We start from the raw sequence: 27,144 nt of genomic DNA on the forward strand, positions 1-27,144 counted from the left end.
ACCAGAACTCTTGAGCCTTGTTGACTGGCGTGACTGTGGAGAAGCAGTTGATTGGTTTGGTTCCACAGTGCCTGAGGCTTTATAAGACTGTCTCCATCTTACCTCTGAATTAATAAAGAGTAAATATTATTCTCCCTCTGCTCACCTAACCCTCTCTCCACACACACTTGCTGCCTGTTTTTCAGAGGGGAGTAGTGGAGCAGCAGCTTCTCCAGATGGGAATTGGTTTCAGCTCAGTTCTCTGCTCCGCTGCAATGGACAGGCTGGCTGCACTTAGAATACCTGCATGTGACTTTTAGCTGAGTGAGCATTTTTTTGTTTCTCAAGTGGATTAGATAGCTTAAAGCATGTTTTTACCCCTTTTCTGCAGAGAAGCTCATCTATTGCCACCAGGGACCTGGCAGATTTAATCATTTTGGCAGATTATTTTAAAATAACAAGGAGTTGGAGCAAAAGAAAGCACGTGTGCTAGACATCAGCATCGCTCTTAGACTAGCCTGCAAGCGCCCCACAGCATTTCATAGTCACCTAGTGAGAAACTGCTACTCTAGAACAGCTTCCTCCCTGGATCTCTTTTGGGTCCAGGTGTCCTGGTTTCCCTTTTACCTTAGAAACACCAGGCTCTGGTGAATGCCCCTCACCAGACTGCTGGCTTGGGACCTACATGGATCCTGTCCTCCCTCAGAAATAGTTTCATTAGGCATTGGCATTAGAGCAACTGATTATATCTTGAACTCTGACAAGTTGTATTGTTTGCTGACATGGTTTTCAGAAACCAGGAGGTTTGAACCCATACTTTTAAGACTTGCATACTTCTTTGAACTTACCTTGTGGCTTTAATTTTTCTTTTTGGTAAAGGAAATTAGTGGAGGGGCTTTAGCTTCATTCTTCATTCAAAGGAAAACTCTAGGTCATTTATTCTGAAAGTATGGTCAGATGAAAACCTAAGAGAACCTGTTTTCCTTGGCAATCTATAATAATGAAAGTATAATATGCTAATTAGACTAGACAGCCAAACGACCTTCCAGACGACCTTCCCAACAAAGATGGGGCTGCAAGGGCCTAGCTCCTTGCACAAATTTCGTGCATCAGGCCTCTAGTAAAAAATAATCAGATAAATGTTTGAGTAGCAGAAATCCTTTTAGCTCTCAGTGGGAAAGAAGAAACCTTGAGTTAATATTTTATGTGATCAATACAATATGCTACTAGGTATTGACTGGAAAGTTGGTTAAGAATATAAGAAATAATTCTTGGTCTCTGTCCTCTAGAAAATTATAAATACAGAATAACCAAATGATTTTTAAGCAAGTATAAAGCCATATGGTCTAGGGACATGGGTTGGCTGAGAGCTGCTCTTAGTTTTGCCATTCTAGTATTTGTGTTTACTCCTCATGGCAAAACTGTTTTATGAATGATACAGTTTATGTAAATTGGGCTCTGAGAGGCATCTTGTAAGAGAAGAATGTGGACTTGGGGGTTAGCTGTCTTTGAATCCTTGTGCCCTAGGTACCCTGGTACCTAGCTCTTTGACCACAAGTCGCTCTGAGTCTTTTTGAGCAAGTCAGCTCCCTCAAAATGGGAATAAGACCTCACAGAGTTGGTGGAAAACATAATATACTCTCTGGCCCATGGACAGTCAATAAATGTTAGTTTCCTACTCTTCCCTTTTGACTAGAAATTTTTTTTTCTAGACTGAACGATAAAGTGAAGAAGAAAACTCTAACATCATTTGAAAGAGACTTCATTTTCAACAACTTGACTGGGCAGCTTGATTACCAGGGTTTTGAAAAGGCCGACATGGTGATTGAAGCTGTTTTTGAGGACATTAATCTTAAGCACAAAGTACTGAAGGAAGTAGAAGCGGTAAGTAAGGGGCCTGAGTACTTGAATCCTAGTATAGTGAGTGGAGGACACAGATATGGGGTTTAAGGAACTACAGGAAACTGATTGTTCTTTTTATGAAGAGCTCAAGCCTAAGTTTTTATGTGCGCTCATGCACGCTGTATGTTGTAAATGTCAAATGTAAGTCCTATGGGAGGAAAATCAAGTAGCTTATTATCCTAAGCACAGGTTTTGTTAGCCATATATGGGAGTTCAGTCACCCAAGCATACAAATAACCTCATGGAGTAGAGGCAGATTTCTCACCATTTTGGGTTGACCGTAAGCCATAACAGAAGTTCTTCAGGTCTAGGCAGCAAAGGAAATAGGGAGAAACAATTTCAACAGGCAGGATTCAAATGCCTGCTTTGTGGAAATACTGCTTTTTTAAACATACATACATACATATACATATATATATATATATATATATATATATGTATGTATATGTATGTATATACACACACACACACACACACACATATATATATGTTATTGATTTCAGAGAGGAAGAGAGAGGGAGAGAGAAATAGAAACATCAATGATGAGAGAGAAGCATTGATCGGTTGCCTCCTGCATGCCCCACACAGGGGATCGAGCCTGAAACCTGGGCATGTGCCCTGACCAGGAATTGAACCGTGACCTCCTGGTTCATAGGTCAACGCTCAACCACTGAGTCATGCCAGCTGGGCTGCTTTGGTCTTTATCCCAAATGCTCTTTGTCACAGTTCTTGAGATGGGATGACTGAAACAAAACAAGTACTTGTAATATAAAGAAAGAGCCCAGAAAAGAAGAAATGGCAGTAATCCAGGCATGAGATAGAGCTGATGCCTAGACTAGCCTACAGTTAGACAAACAGAGCGTGGGCTAATACATGATATAAATAACATGGTGCTGACTTGACAACACTCTAGGTGTTTTGAGTAGTGAGCATTGCTATTAGATGACCGTCTAACCCACTCCTTTGACATTCTTCACAATCCTTCTCTCCAAATTTCTCACTGTCTTGGTTGTCCCTTTAGTATCTTCATCATGTCTCAGTGCTCTGTTGCCATATGACAAACCACGTGAAAACAATTCACAGTTCTGCAGTTTGGATAGGGCTTACTGGAGGCGGCTGGTCCTTAACCATGTGGTTTCACTCAGCGTCACTCATATGACTGCATTCAGCAGAAAGCTTGGTTGGAGCGCCTCCCAGTGGCCTCCCTCTGCTGGTGGCCTCCCGCACTAGCAGTCAGACAGAACTTCTCTACAGCATGGCTGCTGCCTTCCTAGAGGGCAAACACAGAAGCTACTGGGCTTAAGGCTAGGCCTGGAACTGGCAGTCACTTCTGCTGCATTCCATTGGTCAAAGCAAGTCGCAGGCCAGCTCAGATTCAGGGGAGGGAAATAGACTCTTCTCCTGGATGGAGGACCAGCAGACATGTACAAGAGGGTAAGAGTTCTTGCCAGCCATCTTTGGAGACATTGGTTTGTTCTTCATAAAGAATTTTGCCACCAGCATTGGACACTGTACCACCGTATTGTAAGTGGAGACTGCGGTAGCTTTCTTACAGTCATGCTCTGCTGTCAACTCACATTATACTTTGATGAACTAAAATCCTGGGACCTTTATCAGGGGATCACTGCCAGTTCAGGTCTTGTTCATCAGGTGCCCGTTTAGTTCTTTTTTTCCCTTTTTAAAAAATCTTAGTGCAATACTTTATCCCCATTCTAATTTATCTTGTTTTACACTCAGCTTTCAGTGTGTTGAATATATCTTGAACCTCGATTTTCATCTTTGATGTTAGGCTTCTGCCTGTCCCAGATTTGCACAAATGCCACAGGTGTGCTTTCCATGTTTTCATCCAGGCATCTGAATTACAAACATGAATAATTTGGGATCATGGACAGAACGCTGAGAAGGGTCTACATTATAGCCTATTCTGCAGGTTGATAAAGCTGATAGTTAATAGTATTCATGTACTGTAGATATAATTATAGTGGTGTATCGCTTTTTAGTGGCACAGTGTATAAAATGAGGTAGGCATGCACTTTATGGCTTAGTCTTATAAAGGTGAAGGGCGGGGGTGTCATAAGCTTTCAGACTTGAGGGCAGATCCAAACAAGAAGAGGACTGACAGCCATGCTGGATACTGAAATGACTGAGTTTTGATTCAAGGTCACCTTTTTTCAGTGTTTATCTGAAGTGACTTATTTACGTAACTGTTGGGGTGTAGTCTCCAGGTTAGGATTAGGTGACCTTAGGATGGGCCGTAACTGGAAGGCAAATGGAAAAGAGAACAAGGCCGACACATTCCTCAACACATGCCCTGGAAGTCGGAAATGTCATGCCAGTGTGTGCAGCCCGCGCAGTTCTGGGTGAGAGGATGGCTGGGCCCGAGTGTCACTCATTAGCTTGACTTTGGACTCTAGTCACCTCCCAGGCCCACGTGACACATTCTTCAATGCTTTTCCCCTGCAGGTGATTCCAGCTCATTGTGTTTTTGCCAGTAACACATCGGCTCTCCCAATCAATGAAATTGCTTCTGTCAGCAAAAGACCTGAGAAGGTAAATTTTGAAGAGAAAAACCCTGAAATGTCTTATAGCCTCAGACTCATTGAGAAGGGACTGGTGTGGATTATGAAGTGGGTGGGGCTGACAACGTATTCCTCAAAACTGGGCACAAAAAAGCTAGTACTATGATCGGTGTGTTATGCAGGAACAAGTAAAGTACAACTAAAAATGCTTCTATAGGTGATTTGCATCCTCATGGGTATAATTATTCAGGTTCAGACTATGAAACCCACCTTTATTACAATTAGGTATTGAAAGATAGGCCCTAAGAAGGGATGCTCCAAAATATCACTTCATCTACATAGCAGACTCTGGTGACTGACTGTCCAGAACAGGTTTGGTTCCAGTTCCAGACTCAGGAATGAGGATCGGGGGGTGTGGTAGGATGTCTCTATCTGTGGGGGTTACTTAGACCTTTGACCCAGGACATGAAAGGGGTGGGTGTGGAAGGACTTTCAGCGATTTGAAATGAGGACCACAGATTGATCTTTGGGCTTCTGCTATCCACCAGAGTAAAATCAAGGGAAAGTGAAATGAAACACCTCACCTCTTAGGAGGACCCAGTTGGCCTCATCCAACCAGAACCAGCCAAAGGTAGGCAGGAAGTGGAAAAGACTTGAAGGATTTGAAAGGTTAACACATTATCCATGTACTAAAAACACAAAAGCCTCTTTATTCCTATTTTAATAGTTTGCTAGTTTCCTAGCACACAGCAGATTAGGGCCGGATAGAGGCCGGCTCAGTGATGCAGGAAAAAGTCACAGAAGTGGCAGCTGACAGTGTGACACGAGGGGAAGACACAACACAGTGCGAAGGCAGGTGGACAGTCTGGCATTGTCACCACACGCAGAGCAACTCCGCAGCATTTAAAGTCAGCAGAGGAGCCCTCTTGTTCCTTTGCTGCCACCTCTCGTTCTCCCCAGTGGAGAGGAGCAAGCATCGCGCTTTGCAGTCTAGCCTGCAGGATCTCAGATAATTCTCATCACCTGATGTCATTCGTATGCAAGTAAGGCCAAAGGGACCAACCATCTCAGTTTGCCCAGAACTGACGGCGTCCTGTCTGTCCCTTCTCCCCCCAAAAAGTAGACCCTCTCACCTAAACCGTCAGCATTAATACAAGTGGACCCTCCATTCTTCCCTGATAACTCTAATTTGGCCTTTAGCCATGATTTTGGTACCAGTTGTGGTAGGACCAATTGCCCTCAGTGAAAAGCCCTAGAAGCAGATGGAAGAGGATCCAGTAAGCCCTCTCTGAACATACTGAACTTCTGACCAAAGAACCATGGACCAAACCACTTGACTCTGCCAGGCCGTGCTCCTGGATCACACCGCTTTTCTTTCCAGTGCTGCCCAGCGAGAGAAGCTGCTACGTTTCCTCCTCAGTGAACTGTTGGCTTTTGTTCCCCTGCCAGGTGATTGGCATGCACTACTTCTCTCCTGTGGACAAGATGCAGCTGCTGGAGATTATCACAACCGAGAAGACGTCCAAGGACACGACTGCGTCCGCTGTAGCAGTTGGTCTCAAGCAGGGGAAGGTCATCATTGTAGTTAAGGTGAGGAGCTGTGGGACAAAGCGGCAGACTTGGATAAGTTTTATTAAGACTCCTCCTCCCTCCAGGCGTATTTATAACTCGTTCCTTTTGATAGGACTTCCCCTTGATTGTGTACAGTATAGATAGTGGTGTTGACTGTACCACTGAGTCAGGGTTGGAGTGGGGCAGGTCTGGGACGTGGCAGGTTCCCAGCCTTTCGGTGGCCACGAAACCGCATGCTGTGCTCTTGGATTCCAGCCCTGCTGCTCCTGGCTGTGGCTTCCCTTGCCATTTCATTTTAAGGATTCTGATTGAGGTTATGATCACCTTGAACTCTGAAATGATATCTGGGAAAGGGAGGCTGCTTTCAGACTTGGGTAGTATCTGCAACAGAGGGGCCCCGAGTTCATGTTCTCCCCCTTGGCAGGATGGACCTGGCTTCTATACCACGAGGTGTCTTGCACCCATGATGTCTGAAGTCATCAGAATTCTCCAGGTTGGTATTGCTCTTGGAATGTTTGAGGCCTCTTCCACACCTTAAACCAGTCCCCTGAACCGCTGATGTCAGGATGAGGAGAAGCTTCCTTCTAATGCACTACCCCTGACTCTTCTCCAAGAAGGCCCTTTCGTGGCATCCCTTTCTGCACGGGAGTGGGGAGGCATAGGCTCTGCTCCATTAGTCCACAGGCCTCCCAGCATGCTCTTCTGTGCTGTTTCTGCATCCCCTTAGCGGCAAGGGCCATCCAGAACAGAGCCTGCATGGTCTGATTGGTGTTGTGTCTGCTTCTGTGCAAGCCCATCCCCCCGGTGGCCCTACAGGTCATTCACAGGCACTTAGACACAGGGTCCCGGGCTCTGCAGCACTGCTTCTTGGACTCTCTCTCCTCTCAGTCCTGGGAACCAGCCCTGTCTGCCATGGAATCTTCTGGTTATTGAGATTCAGAATTGCAGACAAGGAAATGAATACCTTTCATCTCTAGACTTCCTTAAAGGTTAGGGAAGGCTCAGACTTTTTGCCTGTGTGACTCCCAAACCTCTTGTGTTTCCCTGACTGAAACAGTCCCAGTCCTGGGCCTGGCCAGGTGGCAGCCAGAAGAGAAGTGGCTGTTGCACAGGGAACCCGTGTGGGGGACCAGGGATGGCCTTCCCCTGAGGTCCCTGCTTTCCTTCCCATTCAGGAAGGCGTTGGCCCTAAGAAGCTGGATTCCCTGACCACAGGCTTTGGCTTTCCTGTGGGTGCTGCCACACTGGTGGATGAAGTTGGTGTTGATGTAGCAAAACATGTAGCAGAAGACCTAGGCAAAGCCTTTGGGGAGAGGTTTGCAGGTGGAAGCCTGGAGCTGCTGAAACAGATGGTGGCCAAGGGCTTCCTGGGTGAGTATCCTCAAAGAAACACAACGAGCTCCATCAGTCACAAGTTCCGAACAGCTTCTGGAGACCAAGGAGTTACAGAGGCCCGTGTGTGTTTCCTGGTATCATAGGGAATTTCAAAAATGACTGCATGACAACCTCTCCTTAGTGTGGGCCTGTGGATTATGGACAAAAGGTAAAACCCTGGCCTTCTGAAGCTCCGCCTCTACCTGGCCCCAGTTACGCCAGATCGACGAGTATTTTCCTCCTGCCCAGGGCCTCAGACATCTGTGACCTGCATTACCATGCTGCTGGCCACCTGTGTGGAGAAAGTAGCTCTGCCTACAGAGTGTACAGTTGAGGCCCACCGAGAGGTGGCTTTCTCTTTTGAAAGTAGCAGCAAAAAGCAGCAAAATCAGTGCCAGGACCTGGGCATCCCAGGTTCTGGTGTTGCACATCTGGGCATTAAAACTCACCCAGCTGGCCTTTCCCATACAGATACAAAGATGTCCAAACCCTAAGACCTCTCTTCTTGCTCTGTGAGCTCTCTGACAAACACCAGATGTCTGGGGTTAGCTAGATTCAAAACTCGGGAACACAGGCGAGAGGCAGGAGAGGCGGGAGCTTTACCGCAGACCAGCAGGGAGGGAAGTGATTTCTCAGGCCCGGGCTCGAAGAATTTTAACTCTACCTTTTCCTGCTTCTAGGTCGCAAGTCTGGGAAGGGCTTTTACGTCTACAAGGAGGGTGTGAAGAGTAAGGATTTGAATTCTGAAATGGATAGTGTTTTGGCAGGCCTGCAGGTGTCTCCTAAGCCTGAAGTGTAAGTCAATTGGAGTGGCTTATGGCATGGAAACGTTCCTCATCAGCCAAAGCTTCTCAGCCCCTCTTCCGTCTCTGTTATGGTCACCGTACCTGACCGTGGACACCCCCGATGCTGGCACAGTGCTCTGTACTTTTGCCTTCTGCACGCCACCTCATTCTCCGCCCGCATCAGGGGAGAACTGCCGCCCAGCCTTCCCTCTGAAGGTCCCAGAGAGCAGCTAGAAAGACCATTGTCCCAGGCCCCTTCCGGCTCCACTCCCTTTAGTATCGTTTGTAATTGGCCATTGCTGATACCTAGAGGTGCTTATCTAGTCTGTTGCAGACCCTGTTCTAGGTGCTGTTTCTGGTTAATCAGGGCAAGTTGCTCTACCCAGTCTTTTTCCCGGGAAAGGCTGGCCTGTTACTGCAAAACTCAGTCCCTGGTCGTGCGCCATTTGTGGCCGCATGACCAAGGGTGATTCCTAGTCGGGGGGTGAGAGGATTGAGAAAAGACAGACAAGAGAATGAAAGCTGGGTCTCGGTGAGATGCTGCCTCCCTGATGAGGAGACAGCGCCAGCGCCCACAAGCCGTGTCTTTATTTTATAGCAGATGCCACGAGGCAAAGTAGGGGCGTGATCACGTTGTTTACAGCATTCTCGTGAGTTTCAACCTCACTCAACTACATGCACCTGAACTCTAGCACAAGGCACGTGGGGCCATGTGTTTGGACCATAGGTTCAAGCTTACAACCACAGCCGTTGGCTATAATTGCGCTGGGGGGGCCCTGCCCTCCAGCTGGGACTTGCACGTGGCATTGAGAGGACCCTGTCCTTTCATTAGTCTGAGGCTTGAACCTGGCCAAAACACCGTACCCGCGCCCCACACTGGCCTCCCGGCAGCACCTTCTCTAGAGTTGGAGGCCGGCTCTCATCCCTGTGTGGCTCCTGCAACCCTCCCCTCCTGCTCTTCTCTGCCTGAATGCCCCTCCCTGTTGGCAGCTCCTCTGACGAAGACATCCAGTACCGCCTGGTGTCGCGGTTCGTGAACGAGGCCGCCATGTGCCTGCAGGAAGAGATCTTGGCCACACCTGCAGAGGGAGACATCGGAGCGGTCTTTGGACTCGGCTTCCCCCCCTGTCTTGGAGGTGGGCCTTGGAGGTTGGGGAGGTAGCTTGCTTTATCTTAGAGCTCGTATGGCTGTCTCCTTCAACAAAGTCCTGCTTCCCCCGCAGGGCCCTTCCGCTTCGTGGATCTGTATGGTGCTCAGAAGATAGTGGACCGGCTCAAGAGGTACGAGGCTGCCTACGGGAAACAGTTCACCCCATGCCAGCTGCTGATCGACCAGGCTAGCGCTAACAAGAAGTTTTACCAGTGAGCAGCTCACACCTGCTCGCTCCCCACTAACCCACCTGCCGCGGTGCTGGTCTCCAACAGTGGCACCTAGATTTATCCGTAACCGGAAGGAAGACAAACACTGGCATTGGGTGTGTGCCTTGATTAAAGTGCCTTCGGCTAAGACGGTCTCTTCCTCCCGGTGAAGTCTGGCTGTGTTTGCACTTCCTGTTGGAAGGTGGAACCCACTGTGCTCACGAATCTATGAGCCCAAAGACCCAAAGTGGCAGCGTTCCTCCCAGGAAGCCAGTGGTGGCGAGGGCAGTCACACACTCAGCCAAACACAGGATAATAAAAACCAAACTTATTTATCAGCCTCCCTGCCTGCTTGTTCCTTTTTCTACTGTCTTTGCCCTTCTGGTTTAAACCCCTCCTTCAGGGAGTGGGCTGGGAGAAAGCCCTATGCTTTGGGGTAAGAACGTTGAGTTCTGAGCAGCGCCTGAAGAGAGACTGTGATATAGAGGGTGGGACTTTCTGAGGCTAAAGCCTTTTATTTATTTGTTTTTTAAATACGTTTATTGATTTTTTACAGAGAGGAAGGGAGAGGGATAGAGAGTAAGAAACATCGATCAGCTGCCTCCCGCACACCCCCCATCAGGGATGTGCCCGCAACCAAGGCACATGCCCCTGACCAGAATCGAACCCGGAACCCTTGAGTCTGCAGGCTGACGCTCTATCCACTGAGCCAAATTGGTTAGGGCCTAAAGCCTTTTAAACCTGACTATTTAAATGCTTTGGCTGGGCTTCTGCTTACAGTGGGAAGTGGCCCTGACTAACCAGGTATGGAGGACCAGGATAAAACAAGCTCTCCCTAAACTGCATTCCCTCGTTGCAGTTTTACCCAGTTTTTTCTTGGTGTGACACATTCACACATGCTTCTCGGGGTGTTTGTGGGAAGGTTGGCATTAATCAGAGGAGACCACATTTTCCTGGTCACCGATTCCTGCACCTCTCAGCTGCACCTCAGCATGGGAAATGCCTGCACGTGTGAGTGTACAGGGGATGCTGAGTCAGCCCACCGCCTCCTCCACTCTGCGAGACCCTCCCCTCCTCCCCTAGCCCTGCCCTCTGCTGTGGGAAGTCCCTGCGCTCACGTTCTGGCAGCAGCAGGGCCCAGTCTGGGTAAACAGCATCGAGGCTCTTAGCTCGTTCTGGCAGAAGGACCCACGCTGAGTGTGCGCGGAATCACGTCCCATCACTGTGCCTTCTCAGCTTTGAGAAGTACCGGCTCCTCCTGCCTCTGTGCCAGTTTGAGTGCAACAAGTACTTCAGACATTGCCTGGTCCAGTTCTGTTCTTGGGACTGCCAGGCAAGGGCCTTAACTGGCTCTACTAAACACTGACGGTTGCTAGGAAGCCAGGCTCTAAACCAAGTCGTCTCTGAGTTGGGGTTTTCCGATGACCAGTCCGCAGGTAGGGAACTGATCCTTGCACCACAGCCATTAACAGGCTTCAGGCCCTCGCTAGTTTGGCTCAGTGGATAGAGCGTCAGCCTGTGGACTGAAGGGTTCCGGGTTCGATTCTAGTCAAGGGCACATGCCCGGGTTGCAGGCTCAATCCCCAGTAGGGGGTGTGCAGGAGGCAGTGGATCAATGAGTCTCTCTCATCACTGATGTTTCTATCTGCCTCTCCCTTCTCTAATATCAATAAAAAAAATCTTTTTAAAAAAAAGAAAACAGGCTTTAGAACATGGGGCTCTGAGCACCTCCAGGCAGGCGGTCTGCCAGCGCAGGAAGTTGAGCCTGGGCCTGGGCTGGTGGCATGGAGCTTTGAAGTGTGGTCCTTCCACTGAGCAGCACTAGGTAGGTGTGAATTCCGTTGGAGCAGCTGTGGGAGCTGAAAAGTTCTTTAGGGCAGGGGCTGTGAGGGGCTCTCAGCAGGGAATCAGGGCAGCACTACCAGCCTTTTCTGGGGACACTTGGATGGGCTGCAGGCACACACCATCCCAAGTCCTCTCCTGCGGGGCATGCCCACCATTCCTTCACGGGAAGAAAGCAGCCGACAGCGGAGTTGCACCGGCACTGTCCTCAGCGTCTAGCGTTTATTTCACGAGTCCTCGGGGATTCATTACCTGATCAGCCAGGAAACCCAATGTCTCCACATCGGTCTCTGTGCTGTTTCCTGACTCCCTTCCCTCAGAGCTGAGGCCTGCTTGGGGCACAGGCACCGGCATGGCTTTGCTATTCTCAAGGCAGGAAATAAATATCTAGGTCGGCTGGGTAAGGCAGAAGGCTGGTACCTCTGGGGCCTGGCCCTAGTGAGCATGAGAAGTAATGTGGTCTGGGCAGGTGAGACGGGAAGAGCATGGGGGACGGGCAGTTGCACACAACGACCACCCTGCCCTGGGTGCCACGGACCACCATGCTCGAGATCCAGGGCCCAAAGGCCTGTCCGAAAGCACGTGAGCAAGAGCAGGTCTTCCCAAGCCACTGTGCTGCCTCCCACCCATCCCGCCTGCGACTATTGACAGGAAACCAGGGGACACCAGGTGTTTGCCAGAGTCAAGTGATGGAGGCAGGAGCCCAGTGCAGGTGGGAGTGATTGAAAGCCACTTGTCAGAATCAAGGAGCAGCTGACCGATCAGCCTGCTCTTCCGTGGGGTCTGAGTCTTCGCAGACTGGGCCCACCCTGGCAGGATGAGGGCTAGTTGCACTGAGCTCAGGAGAACCCAGGGTGCCAGTAGGCACCTGCCTCCCTAATGAGCTACGTCCATTAACAGCAGCGCTGTGCTCTTCCAAAGTCAGCGCCCGCGAACCAGAACCCGGAGCGGGGCTCTGAGGTGAAAGGCACGGGCTTGTACTGGATACACCTGTGCTCAGGGCCAGGGACCTACTCAAGGTGCAGCAGAGGGGGGGAGGGAAGGGCATCGCAGCGCAGAGGTCCTGAAATTGGCACCCCGACCCTGGGGCAGCTTAGGCCAAAAGCCCCCAGAGCACAGAGGAGAGAGGGCACTTGGGGGATTTGTGCTTAAATTACGGACTCCCTTCCTGCTAACCGGCACCTACAAACGGGAGAAGTGCGAGTTGTCTGTGAGGATCTTCAGAGTGTGGGACGGTGTTAGGTCACCATGAGGCCAGCTCTTGACCCCACCATGGGAGTCGCAGCCAGTGCCTCACCAGGTGCAGGTGCGGCACACTGTCCTCTGCACACCAAGGCAAGCCGTCCCCATGCAGGGGTCTGGTCCCAGAGGACCCCATTTCCAAGTGTGGCTCCCCTGGATTCACAGTGGCTACCTGGCACCCTCACAGGCAGCACTGTCCCCTGCAGACCGTGGCTGGCCTCGGGCCTCTGTGCCAGCCTTCCGGTTGCGCAGCTACAAGCTGGGAAGGTCAGATCTTGGGCCGCCAGCCTTTGATGAACTGCATGATCTTCTTGACCTGAAGCTTGGTGAGGTGGAAGTCGTCAGCCAGGATGTCCTCACTGAGCTGCACAAAGATACTGCCATCGATCCGTTCTCGGGCAAAGAAGCTCACCACGTCCTCGGAGAGCCCGATGAAACGCAGGCTGCGAGAGACCTCCTCCAGAGAGAGCGCAGACAGGTCGGCGGGGGGCTGCCAGGAGGCCTCCCGGCCGCCCCAGCCTGTGGCGCCCTCCCGAGGACTGGCAGGAGGCCCTTCCAGGCGCCCTTGGGTGAGAAGGAGGCGTGCTCCACCTGCCTTGGGCCCCTTCGGGGCCGCTGGTGACAGTGGAGTGGGGACCTGCCGTAGCACTAACCCTTCAGGCTCAAAAGCCTTGGGGGGTCCAAGAGGTGAAAGGCGGGGTCCAGGCCCGGGTACCCCCACAGCTCTGGGCTCCTGACAGCGCAGCAACTCCGGCTCTGGAGAACCTCCCTGCCCCAGCTCAAAGGGGTCAAAGGGCTCCAGGGCCGATTCCTGCCACTCAGAGGAGGAGGAGGAGGAGGTGGGACAGGAGGAGGTGGGTGCAGCCGAATAGGCCGGGCCTGGGGAGCCCGGGCCTGGGGAGCACGCAGGGCTGGAGGTAGCCAGGGCGGCCGAGACGGTCGTGGGCCCCGAAGAGGAGGCCGCTGAAGGGCCTGAGGAGTAGGCAGGCCCAGAAAAGGGGTTGAGGGCTCCAAACGGAGCAAAGCGTTTCTGGGGGTGAGAGGGCTTGAGAAGGGGGGGCGGGCAGCCGTGGTAGGTCTTGGCAGGGGCGTCAGCCCCCAAGAGGGAGGCAGCTCGACTGCTCAGGGGCTCTGCGAGGGCCCGTGGGGCCTGGCTGGGCTGCGTGGTGGAGGGCAGGGGTCCCGGCGGTGGGGGGCGGCTAGAGGACTCGCCCACTTTGCAGTCTCCCCAGGTGCACGGGTAGCAATAGAGGGAGTAGGCATCTGGTGACGGGGAGCCACTGCCACTGCGGGAACCCGTCCTGTTGGCAGAGACAGACACATACGGAGGGTAAGACAGAGCAAGAGGGAAACACGCCAGGTCACACCCATGGCCCTGCAAACCCCCACTCTGCTGGCCACAGAGGCCGCCAGTCCGATCTCGGCAACACAGGCCCCTACCCCAGCCCTCAAGGCCCGGGACCTCTGGGGTTGCTCCATTCTTTCTTCAGGCATCCCCAACCCCAGGAAAAAGTCAATGAAACTGAATTAGGGGAAAAATGTTAACTAGCAAGGAACACTTCATCCTGGGGCAGAGTCCCCGCCTGGAAGGAACCAGCGCAATGTTCCCGTCCAATCCTCACATTTAGGAAAACAGCGAACTGAAGCAGGACCGTGGAGAGCAGTGACTGGGCCCCAGCCCCCCACCGAGTGCCCTCCCCTCGGTACCGCTCAAGGACCTGCACCCGCTGAACCCCCAGCCTGCAGTCTTCCCTTCCTCGGCCTGGACTCCCTTCCTCTTTCCCCTGCCTCAACCCACCACAGGAGAACGGGGCCAGGAGCGGAAAGGGCTCACCCATCCTGGAGGCCAGAGGAGTAGTAGGAGAGGCTGGAGCTGGGCGAGTGGACAGGCTGCAGCTTGGGGAAGCGTGGGGGCACCGGGGGGCTGCCAGGGAGCCAGGCGCTGCCACTGCCACCCCGGGGCGGCACGGGCGGGGCGTTGAGAAGCCGGCACTCCTCCTTCACCTGCAAGCAGAGGGCATGACTCCACCTCCGTCCCCAGGCAGCTGACCTCCTTCTTTCTCTTTCCGAGACTCTTTGCCCCACTTTGCCAAGAGGCTGCCTGGCCTCACGCCCCACCTCCTCCACCAGCCACCTACCCTACCCACCCCACCCCCCTCCTCTCTCCAGCCTGTTTCACTTCTCAAGAGCCCACAACATACACAGTCTTCTACTGCCTTGGAAATCTATAAAGAATGTCAGAAAAAGAATATAGAAAAATAGATTAAAAAACAATCAGAAAGCCCTCGCTGGTTTGGCTCAATGGATGGAGCATCAGTTTACGGACTGAAGGGTCCCAGGTTCGATTCCGTGTAGGGCGCATGCCCGGATTGCCGCCTTGATTTCCAGTGTGGGGTGTGCAGGAGGCAGCCGATCAACGGTTCTCTCTCATCATTGATGTTTCTATCTCTCTCTCCCTCCCTCTCTCTTCCTTTCTGAAATCAATAAAAAAAATTTTTTTCTAAAAAGTAGAGCCCTTGCCCTAACCGGTTTAGCTCAGTGGATAGAGCATCGGCCTGCAGACTGAAGGGTCCCGGTTTGATTCCGGTCAAGGGCATGTACCTTGGTTGCGGGCACATCCCCAGTGGGGGGTGTGCAGGAGGCAGCTGATCAGTGTTTCTCTCTCATCGATGTTTCTAACTCTCCCTCTCCCTTCCTTTCTGTAAAAGGTCAATAAAATATATTTAAAAAAAAAAAAAAAGTAGAGCCCTGTCTTACTCTTAAAAAAAAAAATCAGAAAAACAGACATTCCCTCCACACACAAAAAGGAAAAAAGAGGGAAGAGGCATTGTGGGAGGGGATTAACGTGTCTGTAAAGTATCTGCCATCTGCATCTCCTACTCAAAGGTCAAATACTCAAAGTGGCCTCCATGGGTGTTAATAGGCGTTGTCCATATTCTGCGCACATGTAAGCTGGGAAATTCTGCGTTAAATACAGATAAGCAGGTTTCCTCAGCGCAGGTCTTCTCAGAGCCTTAATGTTCCAATCGCTGTCACTCCAAAGTGGAGAAGAGTGGAGGGCTGGAGGTCCTACACACGTTTTCTAAACTCATTTCACCATGGAACCTACTTTTCACTGGGCAACTTCAAAGACTGTTCCGTGAAACCGTCTGGGTCCCGCTGTGCTAGGCATCTTTGTCCCACGGCCCCCAGGCCGCCGTCCCTGGTGTCCCCAAGTACAAGCGCTCTTGCCACCCTGTCCCCACGCACCGGCCACCTCTGCCCCTCCCACACTCCAAGAGCCGGCCACCCAGGGGGATCTGCTTCCAAGGCCCAAGCGGAGCCCCCTGGCTGGCCCCTCCCCGGAGGCCAGAGCGACAGAGCTCCGCGCCCCGCCGGCCACTCACAGCTTCGGACTTGGGAGGGACGGGAGGCGGCGGCGCCTCGGGCTCCAGGCGGGGCGGGCCGGTCCCGAAGTTGATGAGGTCGGGGCCCGGGGGCGGCCGGGGGCGGCCCTCCGCCAGGCCCTCGGCCGCCTGGTGCGCCCACAGCTCCTCGTAGGGGATCTCGGCGGGCGAGGCGGCGGGCTCGGGCGCGCCGGCCCAGTCGGGGCTCACGTACTCCTGGTCGCCGTCGCCGGGCGGGCTGGGCGCGCGGGCGGGCGCGGGGCCCCGCGGGGGCGCGGGCAGGCAGAGGCGCGCGCGGCGCGGGCTGGCGCCGTCGTCGGCCAGCTCGGCGGGCGCCTCGCGCACGGCCGTGGAGTACTCGTCGGGGTCGAAGCGCTCGCGGCAGTAGGAGGCGCTGTCGCGCACCAGGCGCTCCACGCGCGGGTCCCCCGCCAGCAGGCCCTGCGGCAGCGCGAAGCGCGGCGTGTCGGTGAGCAGCAGGAAGTGCAGCGGCGCCGGGCCCTCGCGGCGCAGCGCCAGCCCCAGCACCACGGTCTTGGAGATGATGCTGACCAGCTTGTAGCAGTGGCCCTCGCGCACCGGGTGCAGGTCGTAGGGGTTGCGCGGCGGCCGGCTGGGCACCAGCACGTTCACCGGCAGCCGCACGCGCTCGATGATGGCGCGCACCGTGTGCTCGCCCTCCTGCATCTGCAGCTCCAGCGGGCTGCGCGTGCTGAAGCGGCCCTGGCACTGGAAGGGCAGGCTCAGGCTCTCGTTGGTGCGGTGGTTCATGCAGATGAGGCAGGGCATCTTGCCTTTGACCGGCCGGGCGCCCCCGCCCGCGGCCCCGGCGCCGCCCGGCCCGCCCACCCCGGCCAGCGCCCCCGCCCGGCCCAGCTTGCGCAGCAAGGAGGTGAAGCGCGAGCGCTCCTTGGTGGTCTTGGCGCACAGGATCTCCGCCTGGCCCATGAGCGTGAGCTCGTCGCCCGCGTGCAGCGTGAAGTTGTACACCTCGCTGTCCTCGCTGAACTCTCCCGACACCACCTGGGGATCCCGAACATGGTGAGGCCCCAGCCAGGGCCCCAGGGAAAGCCAGCCCTGGGAGGCTCTCCCGGACCCCGGAGGGCAGCCCCAGGGCTGAGACCAGACAAGAGCACTTGACTGGGGGGGGGGGGGGGGTGTCAGGGAGGCACGTTCCACCCCAGAGAGGCCACATGGTTATCTCATCTAATAGCTTACTTGGAAAAGTTGCTCTAAGGATTAAATAGACTCTATGTATAGTGACATACTTTGAAAATATTCAGTAAGTGATAACTTTTATCATTATCTTTATAATTTGGGTGATAATGCTCCACCCATTCAACAAGGCTACTGAGAAGTAATGGATAAGAAAAGCTTTTATGAAGAGCTATCTGTACACAAGTGGGGGACTGTTTGCACTCTGTCGCCACCCCTCCACCACCCCTACCAGTGGATGCAAGGATACACTTCCCTGAAAGGTCTCCAAGTCAGGGCACGGCCCTCCACACACTTCCTCCTGCTTCATAGCTTTTGCAGGAAGTTCTTCAGCCCAGAAGGTCATACATCCAGCTCATCTGTCGTGGCCCTTTTGTGCCAAGGGCCCTCAAGAGGCAGTCAGAAGTGACACTGTGACACCTTCTGGACCCCACCAGGGTCAGAGTAGCTCTGAAGGGAAGGGGACAGCATGGGGGCACCATGCCTGGGACCAGAAGGACTGACCTTGACACTGAAGGTGATGGCTTCCATCACAAAGATGCGGTCAGGAAAGACGCTGGCCACCTCCTCCACGCTGCTGAAGTACCTCACTGGCTCCCGCACATCCCGGGCCTGTTCCAGGAGCTTGAACTTCCCTGCACAGGGGGAGATGCAGGCTGCTAGGGTGGGCCCACTTGCCGGGAGCCTGGCAAGAGACCTCGGGGTCCTCACGTATTGCTCCCCTCGTCTCAGCCAGCCCCCCTGGCACTCAGGTGGGCAGAAGGGCAGGTTTGTAGCAGCGTGGGTCAACTGGCTCAGACCTCAGGGGGAGGTGAGCATAGATCTCTAGCCACTAGCCCAGCCCTCACCGCATGGAGAGCTGTGGGTGTGTGCTGAGGCTAGCAGCTGCCTCCCCAGAGAAACCCAAGTGCAAACTAGAACCCACATACTTGGACGCAGAGTTGGTCTCTGACCGAACACCACTGGGGATGCTGGCGTCTAGCTTGGTCCCAGCCCCACTCTGGCTCGGTATGCCCATAGACAAGCCCTTTCTCCTCTCTGGGTCTCCAAGTCCTCATCTGAGGATGTGGGGGCAGATGATATTGGGCCCTACCTGGACCCGGCATGCTGTGCATCTACCAGGGGCTGCTGATCCACACTGATGCACTGGGCAGACCAGAGGCCCAGCCCCAGGCCTTGGAGGCCCAGGAAGAGCCACTCTGACCCCAGCTCTGTTCCCAGACCCTGCCCCTGTCCAACATTCAGCTCAACTGTCCCAGAGGCCTCTCATCTGAGCCCAGCAAAGCCATCTGCCCCCTCTCCCCCTCCCTGAGGCCTTCCCAACTTGCAGTCTAGGGCAATGCATGTTGGCTGGCTCAGCAGATGTCCCCAGTGGACTCAGACTTTAAAGAATGGTGATAATTGCCCTAACAGGTTTGGCTCAGCGGATAGAGCATCGGCCTGCGGATCAAGGGTCCCAGGTTCGCTTCCGGTCAAGGACATGTACCTTGGTTGTGGGCACATCCCCAGTGGGGAGTGTGCCGGAGGCAGCTGATGGATGTTTCTCTCTCATCGATGTTTCTAACTCTCTGTCCCTCTCCATTCCTCTCTGTAAAAAAAAAAAAAAAATCAATAAAATATATTTTTAAAAAAAGATTGGTGATCATCAATACAGCAACCTCTGTGGAACTCTCTCACCTCACTGGCCCCACATGCTTTACGTGCCCACTGCGAACCGCCCTGACACCTGGACCGATGGCTTCTTCTCAGGCCCAACACAGAAGAGTGCTGTACAGGGGAGAGGGCAACCGGCTGAGAGAAGACGAGGTGAGTCTTTAGCCTCTGTGGTCTTCCTGGTGGTTGCCTCGGTCATAGTCCATTCATTTGTTCATGCCATGAACACTTATAAAGCACCCACTGTGCGCTAGGCCCAACAGAGGCTGCAAACCTGGGCAAAATACAGTCTGCTTTCCAAGGTTTCCAGATACAGTGGAGGTGACGGTGCGCGCCCAATGATGGCAGCGCAATATGACAAGTGCGACAACAGACTCGTGACAAAAGAGCTAGAGGACCGCTGAGTTGGGGGAAAGCTGCCTGGCAGCTTGAAGGGATCTTAAGAGTGAAAGGAGTTTTACAGAATGGACATGCCACGTGGAAGAAAGAGAAGGAGCAAAAGCAGAGCCACCAAAGCAGACGGCCTGTCCCACATGGTGAGTGCCTGGAGGGTGGGACTGGAGGGAGGATGACAGGAGGTGAAACAGCTTCTCGCTCCAAAAGGCCCTGATGCTGAGAGGCTGTGGAAGGAGACTCGTCAGACTGGAGTGACTTCTGAGGGTCCGGTGGGAAGGAAGGGACTCAGTCCACCGGCCTGGTCAGAAATGGAGCCAGCGGAGCTCTTAGGCAAAACGAAACCCAGGGGTTTGGGTACCGGAGGGTATGGGGGGGATAAATGGTGATGGATGGAGATTGGACTGGGGGTGACAGATGGTGTGTTGTAGAATTGTGCACCTGAAACCTGTGCATCTTTGTGATGGAAGTTAACCAGTGTCACCCCAATAAATTCAATAAAAAGAGAAAACAAAAGAAAAGCACCTGGAAACCTGGAAGAAGCAGGGTGTGGGGCAGCAGCTGGGGGAGCTGGTCAGAAGTACAGGCTGAAGGCCACCGGCCTACGGGAGCAGCTTCGGCTGGGGCAGGTAAGATGGCTCAGAGAAATGCCCACAGTGCGCTCCTAGCATGAACACATACCACTTGGTATACAGTGCAAGGGGTTCCTGGGGCCCCTAAACCCAGAGGCAGCTCCCCCCGCACCCCAGTGCAGGGTATGAGGAGAAGGTCAAGGGCAGCGCCTACAGCACCAACACCTAGACGCAGGAAGAGAAATGAAAGCCAAGGAAAGGAGGGGACAGTGCCCAGGGGAAAGTTGGGACAAGACCCCCTAGGTCCTACCCTACCCAGTCTGAGACCCTGGTGGGAAGAGGCCTGGAATGGGCCACAGCCCTAGAGGGCAGAGGGACAAAGTGGGGAGGGGACCTGGCCGGGAGCAGTGACCTGCGGTCAGGAAGCGGCAATCAGGGTCTGCTACCATCCACCAGTGAGGGGCCCCGCATCACCCCATCTCCTCCCCCATATCCACACACAACCCCCTCCCCCATCACAAGCAGCCAGGCATGGAGAAATGCCCGCTGCCCCCTGTGGGGAGAGCTGGAGCCAAGTCAGGGCTGGAGCCAGGGGAGGATGTGGCAGGGAGGATCGATGTAACCATGGCAGCCAACGCCACCCCCGCCGCCCCCTCGGCTGCAGCCTGGAGCCCAGCACCGGTCATCGCTGCCGGGAGGAAAGAAGGGCGGCCTCCTTCCCAGGAGTGATGCTCCGGCCCCTGGAAGCCTTTTCCTCCCCCTGCAGCCCCTCCGGGGCAGCTTCCTCTCCTGCCTCCCTCTCCGTGAGACCCGAGGTCTCCGCGACTCTGGGGACCTGCTGACGCCGCCTGCCCCTCCCCCTGGCCGCCCGGAACAGGACTGTCCCTTCCAGCGAGAAGCAGTCTTTCCTATCACCCTCCTCCCAGACCTGACCCAGGCAGATGCTCATAAAGGGCAGGTAGATGCAGAGCGTGGAGTCAGGACAGGCCGGGCTGAGCCCCAGCTCTGCCACCACCCAGCTGTGTGAGTGACCTGGGCAAACTGTTTAATCTCTCCGGGCTTCGGGTTCCCGTCTGTAAAATGAAAGATGCTACTTAGCTCCCAGGGCTCATCTGCCGCTGCTCCACGACCCGCCCCCCCTCGCCCCCCAACGCTGGGGAAGCAGCCTGGCCCCAGGCAGGGCGTGGGGGGCTGTCTCAGAGGTGCCAGGTACCCCTACCCCCTGGGCAGTGGGCCCCAGGCAGCACCCCAAGCCCTGCAGCCCAACTCCCCTCCCCCGCCATCGCGGTCCGAGGCCGGCTGCTCCCGCCCGCCCGCCCGCCCTATTATTAATTCATTAAGAGGAACCAGCGAGCTGTGCACTCAGCTTCCTCATTAACCCACCAGCCGGGCAGGCCCCTCTCCCTCCTAGGGGCCTGGACCTCCCTTCCCCCATCCGGGCAGGCCGGAGCCGCCCACCAGAAAGATGGAGTTGGGGCTGCGACATCCCTGCAGCCAGCTGTCACCCGGAGCGCCCTCCCCTCTACACACGCACTCGGGGAGCACCAGAGGCATGGGGAAAGGGCTGGAGCCCCATAGTTCCCTAGAAGGCTCTATGCCCTGGTTTCCCAAATTTTTAATGACGCACACTGAAATGGCACAGCCCCTTAAGTCACACTTCAGTCCCGGAGGACGATTTCTAATCTTTGCTTTTTATCCCAAGAAGAAGACCTGGGACCTCTCCCAGGCTGGGAAGCTTCTGGCTGCAGCGAACCCCCTCCCGGGCTCCAGGCCCAGGCCCAGGTCTGAGAGACCCTGGAGCGTTTCCTAATCTTTTAAGCGGGGTGTGGGACTCCGGGGCACCAACCTCCCAGGGTAGTTTGTAAAGAGCCGAAGCAGGTAAAGGGCCGAGTCCTGTCCCACTGGCTTCGGGGAGACCCAGGCAGGGCCAGAGGGGGAACAGCGGTACCGTGAGGAAGGGGCTGTGAGCCTTCCCCGCCCAAAGGGTCCCCAACATCTGTTGGGGGTGGAGAGGAGGTGGTGGCAGTTAAATCATAGAACTGGGCAAGCTACTGGCGCTCCGGGGCCCGTTTTCCGTGTGAGTTACATGGAGTTGAGAGGACTGTCACAGGTTTGCTGTGAGAATGTGTGGGGCGCGGGTACAGTGTTTTGGCCAGGTTCAAGCCTCTGACTAATGAAAGGACAGGGTCCTCTCAATGCCACGTGCAAGTCCCAGCTGGAGGGCAGGGCCCCCCCAGCACAATCATAGCCAACGGCTGTGGTTGTAAGCTTGAACCTACGGTCCAAACACGTGGCCCCACGTGCCTTGTGCTAGAGTTCAGGTGCATGTAGTTGAGTGAGGCTGAAACTCACGAGAATGCTGTAAACAACGTGATCACGCCCCTACTTTGCCTCGTGGCATCTGCTATAAAATAAAGACACGGCTTGTGGGCGCTGGCGCTGTCTCCTCATCAGGGAGCAGCGTCCCACCGAGACCCAGCTTTCATTCTCTTGTCTGTCTTTTTCTCAATCCTTTCACCCCCCCACTCAGGGTCACTGAACCAGGCTGAGCTGGCATGGCACATAAGGCGCCCTGGGGCTGAGTATGCCATGGCCGTGCCGGTTCCTCAAAAGAATGAAGTGATGAAAGCGCTCAGCCCGGTGTGTGGAATGCTGTGGGATCCTGGGTTCCCATGGGGGCACCTCTGGAGGAGACCACCAGACCCCATCCCTCCCACACAGGGGACAGCAGCCCTGCGTTCCTGGTGCGGTGCAGAATCTTACGTAAGACGTCAACATCATATAGAACACAAATCAAAGTGGAAGTTCATTAGCACAATCTTATTTGAAAGCCTAAAATTTTAACATTCACTTATAAAGTCCATCAATGAAAACAACTGGGAAAATCAAGACTAAAGTTGACAGGTGCAGTCAGATTATCAGCCTGAGCATCTCTTTGTTTCTGACGATTTTTAAAAATGTTTTTATTGATTTGAGAGAGAGAGAGGAAAAAAGAGAAACATTGATGTGAGAGAGACATATCAACTGGTTGCCTCCTGCACACACCCTCGCCTGGGGTGGGGATTGAACCTGAAACCCAGGTAGGTGCCCTTGACCAGGAATCAAACCCAAGATCCTTCAGTGCAAGGGGGCGATGCTCTAATTGCTTAGCCACATTGGCCGGGCCATTTCTGAAGTTTTTTTGGTTGCACAGTACTGAGAAGCTGCTGGCAGGAAATGTTCTGAGGATCTATACAAAAAAGGGTTAATGAGGCGGCTGGAGGTACAATACCAAAGGTCTCTAGCTAGGGTGAAGGTTAGATTTGTAGCATTTTAAAGAGTGTGGATATTTTTAAAATCTGTTTACAATCTATTTTAAAATAAAATGTGAATCAGAGGTTTGCAACCAGAGATCCAGGACTCTACACAAGAGTAGAGAAACCACTGGGCCCTAACTCCAACCCTAACCCTAGTCACCACCCTGCCAGCCCCGTCCTCACGCCTCCCTGGGGCTCTAAGGAAAGGCTGGTCACCAACAGCTTCCCCCAAACCTTCCCTACCCAGTACCCTCCAGCCTACCGCCCCCACCAGCGTTACACCATCTGTCCCTGGCTGGCTCACCTGGGTACTGCAGGGGGATGTCAATCTTGGGCCCGATGACATAGTGGCCTTCCTCCAGGGTGTGGGCCGTCACTGTTGTCCACTGGCGGCAGGAGTGAATGAGCAGGATGTCTCGCTCACTGACGCCCTCAGCATACTCCCCTGGGGAGGGAAAGAAGGACAGAAGAGGAAGGAGAGAAAAAGAGAACATTAGGAGGGCCAGAGAGAACAGGCAAGACGACCTCCTTACCTTCTCCCTAAGACCCTTCCTGAGGACAGCTCCCCATGGCCCCTGCCAGTCAGCAATGCTCTAGGCCAGTGATGGCGAACCTTTTGAGCTCGGCGTGTCAGCATTTTGAAAAACCCTAACTTAACGCTGGTGCCGTGTCACATATAGAAATTTTTTGATATTTGCAACCATAGTAAAACAAAGACTTATATTTTTGATATTTATTTTATATATTTAAATGCCATTTAACAAAGAAAAATCAACCAAAAAAATGAGTTCGCGTGTCACCTCTGACACGCGTGTCATAGGTTCGCCATCACTGCTCTAGGGACAGCCGGGCTGCCAGCTGTGGCCTCACAGCTGAGTCAAGGCCCTCTCTCAGAGCTCAGGCTCCCGATGTGGCCTCAGCAACCAGCCCAGACGCTGTTCTTCATTCATCATCTGATTGGACTGCCTGCTGTCTCAGGCCCTCCTAGCAGATGAGCCCAGTCCCTGCCCTCCAGGACCCCGTAGGCCTGGGGGGAAGTGGAAAGAGGTGTGAACAGAGAATATAGGCAAGTGCGAGGCGCTGAGTGGAGGTTGTCTGGGCTCACAGAAGGGAGCAGCAAACTGGCTGAGGATGGGGTGAGGAAGGGAGACTACTGAGCAGCAGACACTTAAGCTGGGCTCAGAACCACCAGAACTCACAGGAGCGGAATCCTCAGCCCCCATGTCAGTGCCCAGGCCAGGCCAGGCCAGGAGGATCAGGTTGGAGAATGGAGAGAGTCCAGATGGGGCTGCCCATTGTAGGTCCAGCTGTGAGGGCCCCCCCAGAGCCCCGAGTCACTCAGGCCAGGAGAACAGCAGGGCTTAGAGGAGCTGATTCCTGGGTCTTTTATGGGCAGCCCCTCTCCACCCCCTGCCACAGACAGGCTCCTCCCCTCGGGGGACCTCCGAGAAGAGGGGAGAACATCTCAGACACCTACTAGCCCATCTCAGAGAAGCTGCTTCCTGGCTCTCCCCGTCAGCCCTTCCTGCTCCCAGGCTGTGGAACACCGCGGTGGTGGCTGGAGAAGGGGGTGGACTAGAAGCTGGAGGGGGCTAGTCCCGGGGAAGCGGCACTGGGCAGAGGTGCTGAGAGGGGCCTGGGCCCCGGCGGCTCCAACCCCAGCAACGGTTTCCAGGGGAGCCAAGGGCTGGCCCAGCTTGCAGGAGGCGGTGGAGCTGTCTCCTGGCTGCAGCTGGCGGGCAGGGTGGGGGGAGGATGCCTCCTTCCCAGCCCCCGCAGACACGACTCACTAACTGTCCAACCAAATGGGAAATGATTTACTCTGATGGCTGGGAGCTCCATGAAATCTGTGGATTTGTTGAAAGAGGGGTGGGGGGGATAGAATGTGTTCAGGGCTGTGGGGAGACCTGGCTTTCCCGCTGTGTGTGGGTGTAGCCGGGATGGGGGGGGGGTCTGAGCCTTCCTCCTGGGCAGAGGAAGCTCTGCTACTCTGCACCCCACCTCTTAAAGCTCCACTAAGCCCCAGCCCACCCTTCTGACACCCACTGCCATGATCATGGTCACCAGCAGTGGAGCCAGCACAGCCACCCAGCCCACACCCCGATGACTCTGCTCAATCCCATGGCCCCACTGAGGGGCCCCTTCCAAATGCATAAGGCACACGGGGACCTTCAAGACTTCCGGACACACTTCTGATCACATAGTCACACTCACGGTGACCACAGCCACCAGGGTCATAGACAGCCGGGCCATCACACCAGTTGCTCATTCACTCACTCACTCATTCATTCATTCATTCATTCATTCATTCAGCCGGTGGGTCAGTCTGGCCACAATCTTCGTTCGGCAGGATGCCCCCCTCAGGGAGCCTGCAGCCCAGCGTGAAAACAAGGCACTAACCATGGCATTGGGGGCGCACAGTGGGAGACAAGCCAGGGGTGCGAGGAGCATCCGGGGCGCGCAAAGGAGGCCCGAGCACAGTGAGGAGCCCCCGCCCAGGAGCGGGAGCTGCCAGAGGACCGTGGGCAGCGGCCAGCATATTCCACGCGCTCGCGGACATACACAGCCTGCTGCCCACAGGACTGTCTCGGGATCACAGGCCGAGGGGCCGGGGAACGAGGCGCAGGGCTGCGGGGCACCCCTGTCCCACGATTCGGTGCGGTCCAGCCCCGGAGCCCGCTCCCGGTCGCCGGGAGGGGAGAGCGGGGAGCCCGCGGCCGCGGCCCCATTAGCATGCAGGGAAGCGAGTGTGCCAACGCGGCCAAACCCCTATTCTTCTCGCGCACAAAACCCCGGCCTGGCTGCCGGCCCCGCTCCCGCCCCTCCCCCGCCGGCCGCCCTCCTTCCCCAAACAGTCCCCTCGCCCCGCGCGGGGTCCCAGCAGCGGCGCGGCCTCGGCCCGGGCCCTGGGAGGAGCGGGGCCGGCAGCGGAGGGAGGGCCGGGGGTCGGGCACGCCCCGAGGGAGCGCCGCTCGCCCAGGGACCCCAGGGGCTCCCGGGGCGCGAAAGGAGGAGGCGAGAAGGGCCCCGAGAGGGGCTGGGGCGGCGGCGGGAGGACGGAGACCGAGCCCCGGGGTGCGGGGGATGGAGGGCAAAGGGGGGGACAAAGGGACGGGGGGGCGCGGCCGGGAGGGGGTCTGCGGGCGACGGGAAAGGCACTGCACCGACGGGGCGGGCGCGGCGGCCGGCCGGGCTCTGGGTCCCAGCTGGGCCAGAGGACTCTGGCCCGGCCCGGCCCGCTCCCTCCCGGTCCGGGTCTCTGTCTCCGCCCGTCTGCAGGGCCAGGACGAGGCGGACGCCCGGCTCGGGGCCCCCCGGCCCCCCGACTCCCGCGAAGGTGCGCCGGGAGCTGCGCGGGCGCCCGGGGAGCGGCGGGCGGGCAGCTCCGCCGGCCCCGCGGCACCTGCTCGGGAGCCCCCGCCCCCGGCGGCCCCCGGCGTCCTCCCCAGCACCCCCGGTACCTGGCCCGAGGCAGGCGAGCGTGGGCAGGCGGCAGCGGCTGACGATGAGGTCCAGCGGGAAGGCGCCCATGCTCCAGCGCAGGCCGGCCAGCCCGGCCGCCAGCTTCTCCATGGCATGCGCGCCCCGACGGCGGCCGGTCCCGCGCGGCCCGGGCTGCGCGCCCGCCGCCACCTCCGGGGGCCGCCGCGCTCCCCGCCTGGCCGCCCGGCCGGGCCGCGAGCATCACGTGGCCGGACTCCCCGCGGGGCGCCGGCCCCCGCCCCTCGCCCCACCCCCCGGCCCGCTCCCCGGCCTCCGCCAAGTCCCGCCTCCCCGCCGGGGCCCGCGGCCCGCCCTCCGCGAGCGCGCAGGTGACCGCGGGGACCGAGGATCCGGGCGCGAGCCTGGAGAGGAAGGCGAGGGGCGAAGCGGCATCTGCGGGGTCGGGGGGTGGGGGTCGGCCTCCCCGCCCCGCCGAGTGGGTCCGGACCCCCTTCCCCGCCGGGAGCGGCGCCGTCTTCACCCCCTGGTGCCAGGGCCTCCGGGAGTCGCCGCCCAGGACCCGCTTCGCTCCCCAATTCCTGCCCCGAATCCACCCGCTGCCTCTGGGACAT

The 27,144-nt window shown here is 55.8% G+C and overlaps 2 protein-coding genes across 2 annotated transcripts in view; one reads left to right on the top strand and one right to left on the bottom strand.

The window, feature by feature from the left end:
* Positions 1 to 9,831, top strand: part of HADHA (hydroxyacyl-CoA dehydrogenase trifunctional multienzyme complex subunit alpha) — a 30,521-nt gene extending 20,690 nt beyond the window's left edge. The window contains exons 13-20 of the mRNA XM_081100770.1: positions 1,692 to 1,863; positions 4,345 to 4,431; positions 5,850 to 5,990; positions 6,397 to 6,465; positions 7,148 to 7,343; positions 8,027 to 8,141; positions 9,122 to 9,267; positions 9,355 to 9,831. Of these exons, the coding sequence (XP_080956896.1) occupies positions 1,692 to 1,863; positions 4,345 to 4,431; positions 5,850 to 5,990; positions 6,397 to 6,465; positions 7,148 to 7,343; positions 8,027 to 8,141; positions 9,122 to 9,267; positions 9,355 to 9,497 (1,069 nt within the window). The 3' untranslated portion in view covers positions 9,498 to 9,831. The remainder of the gene's footprint in view (positions 1 to 1,691; positions 1,864 to 4,344; positions 4,432 to 5,849; positions 5,991 to 6,396; positions 6,466 to 7,147; positions 7,344 to 8,026; positions 8,142 to 9,121; positions 9,268 to 9,354) is intronic.
* A 155-nt stretch (positions 9,832 to 9,986) lies between these two features.
* GAREM2 (GRB2 associated regulator of MAPK1 subtype 2) lies at positions 9,987 to 26,689 on the bottom strand. Its single transcript, XM_081100860.1, has 6 exons — positions 26,551 to 26,689; positions 23,394 to 23,534; positions 17,680 to 17,810; positions 15,961 to 16,983; positions 14,409 to 14,578; positions 9,987 to 13,875 (listed from the first exon to the last, which is right to left on the bottom strand). Exons 1-6 carry the CDS (start codon positions 26,660 to 26,662, stop codon positions 12,843 to 12,845), a joined length of 2,610 nt encoding a protein of 869 aa, XP_080956986.1. The 5' UTR covers positions 26,663 to 26,689; the 3' UTR covers positions 9,987 to 12,842.
* Positions 26,690 to 27,144: the final 455 nt, after the last annotated feature.

The sequence above is a fragment of the Myotis nattereri genome, assembly GCF_964212035.1.
Source record: "Myotis nattereri genome assembly, chromosome: 10".
Lineage (NCBI taxonomy): Eukaryota > Metazoa > Chordata > Mammalia > Chiroptera > Vespertilionidae > Myotis > Myotis nattereri.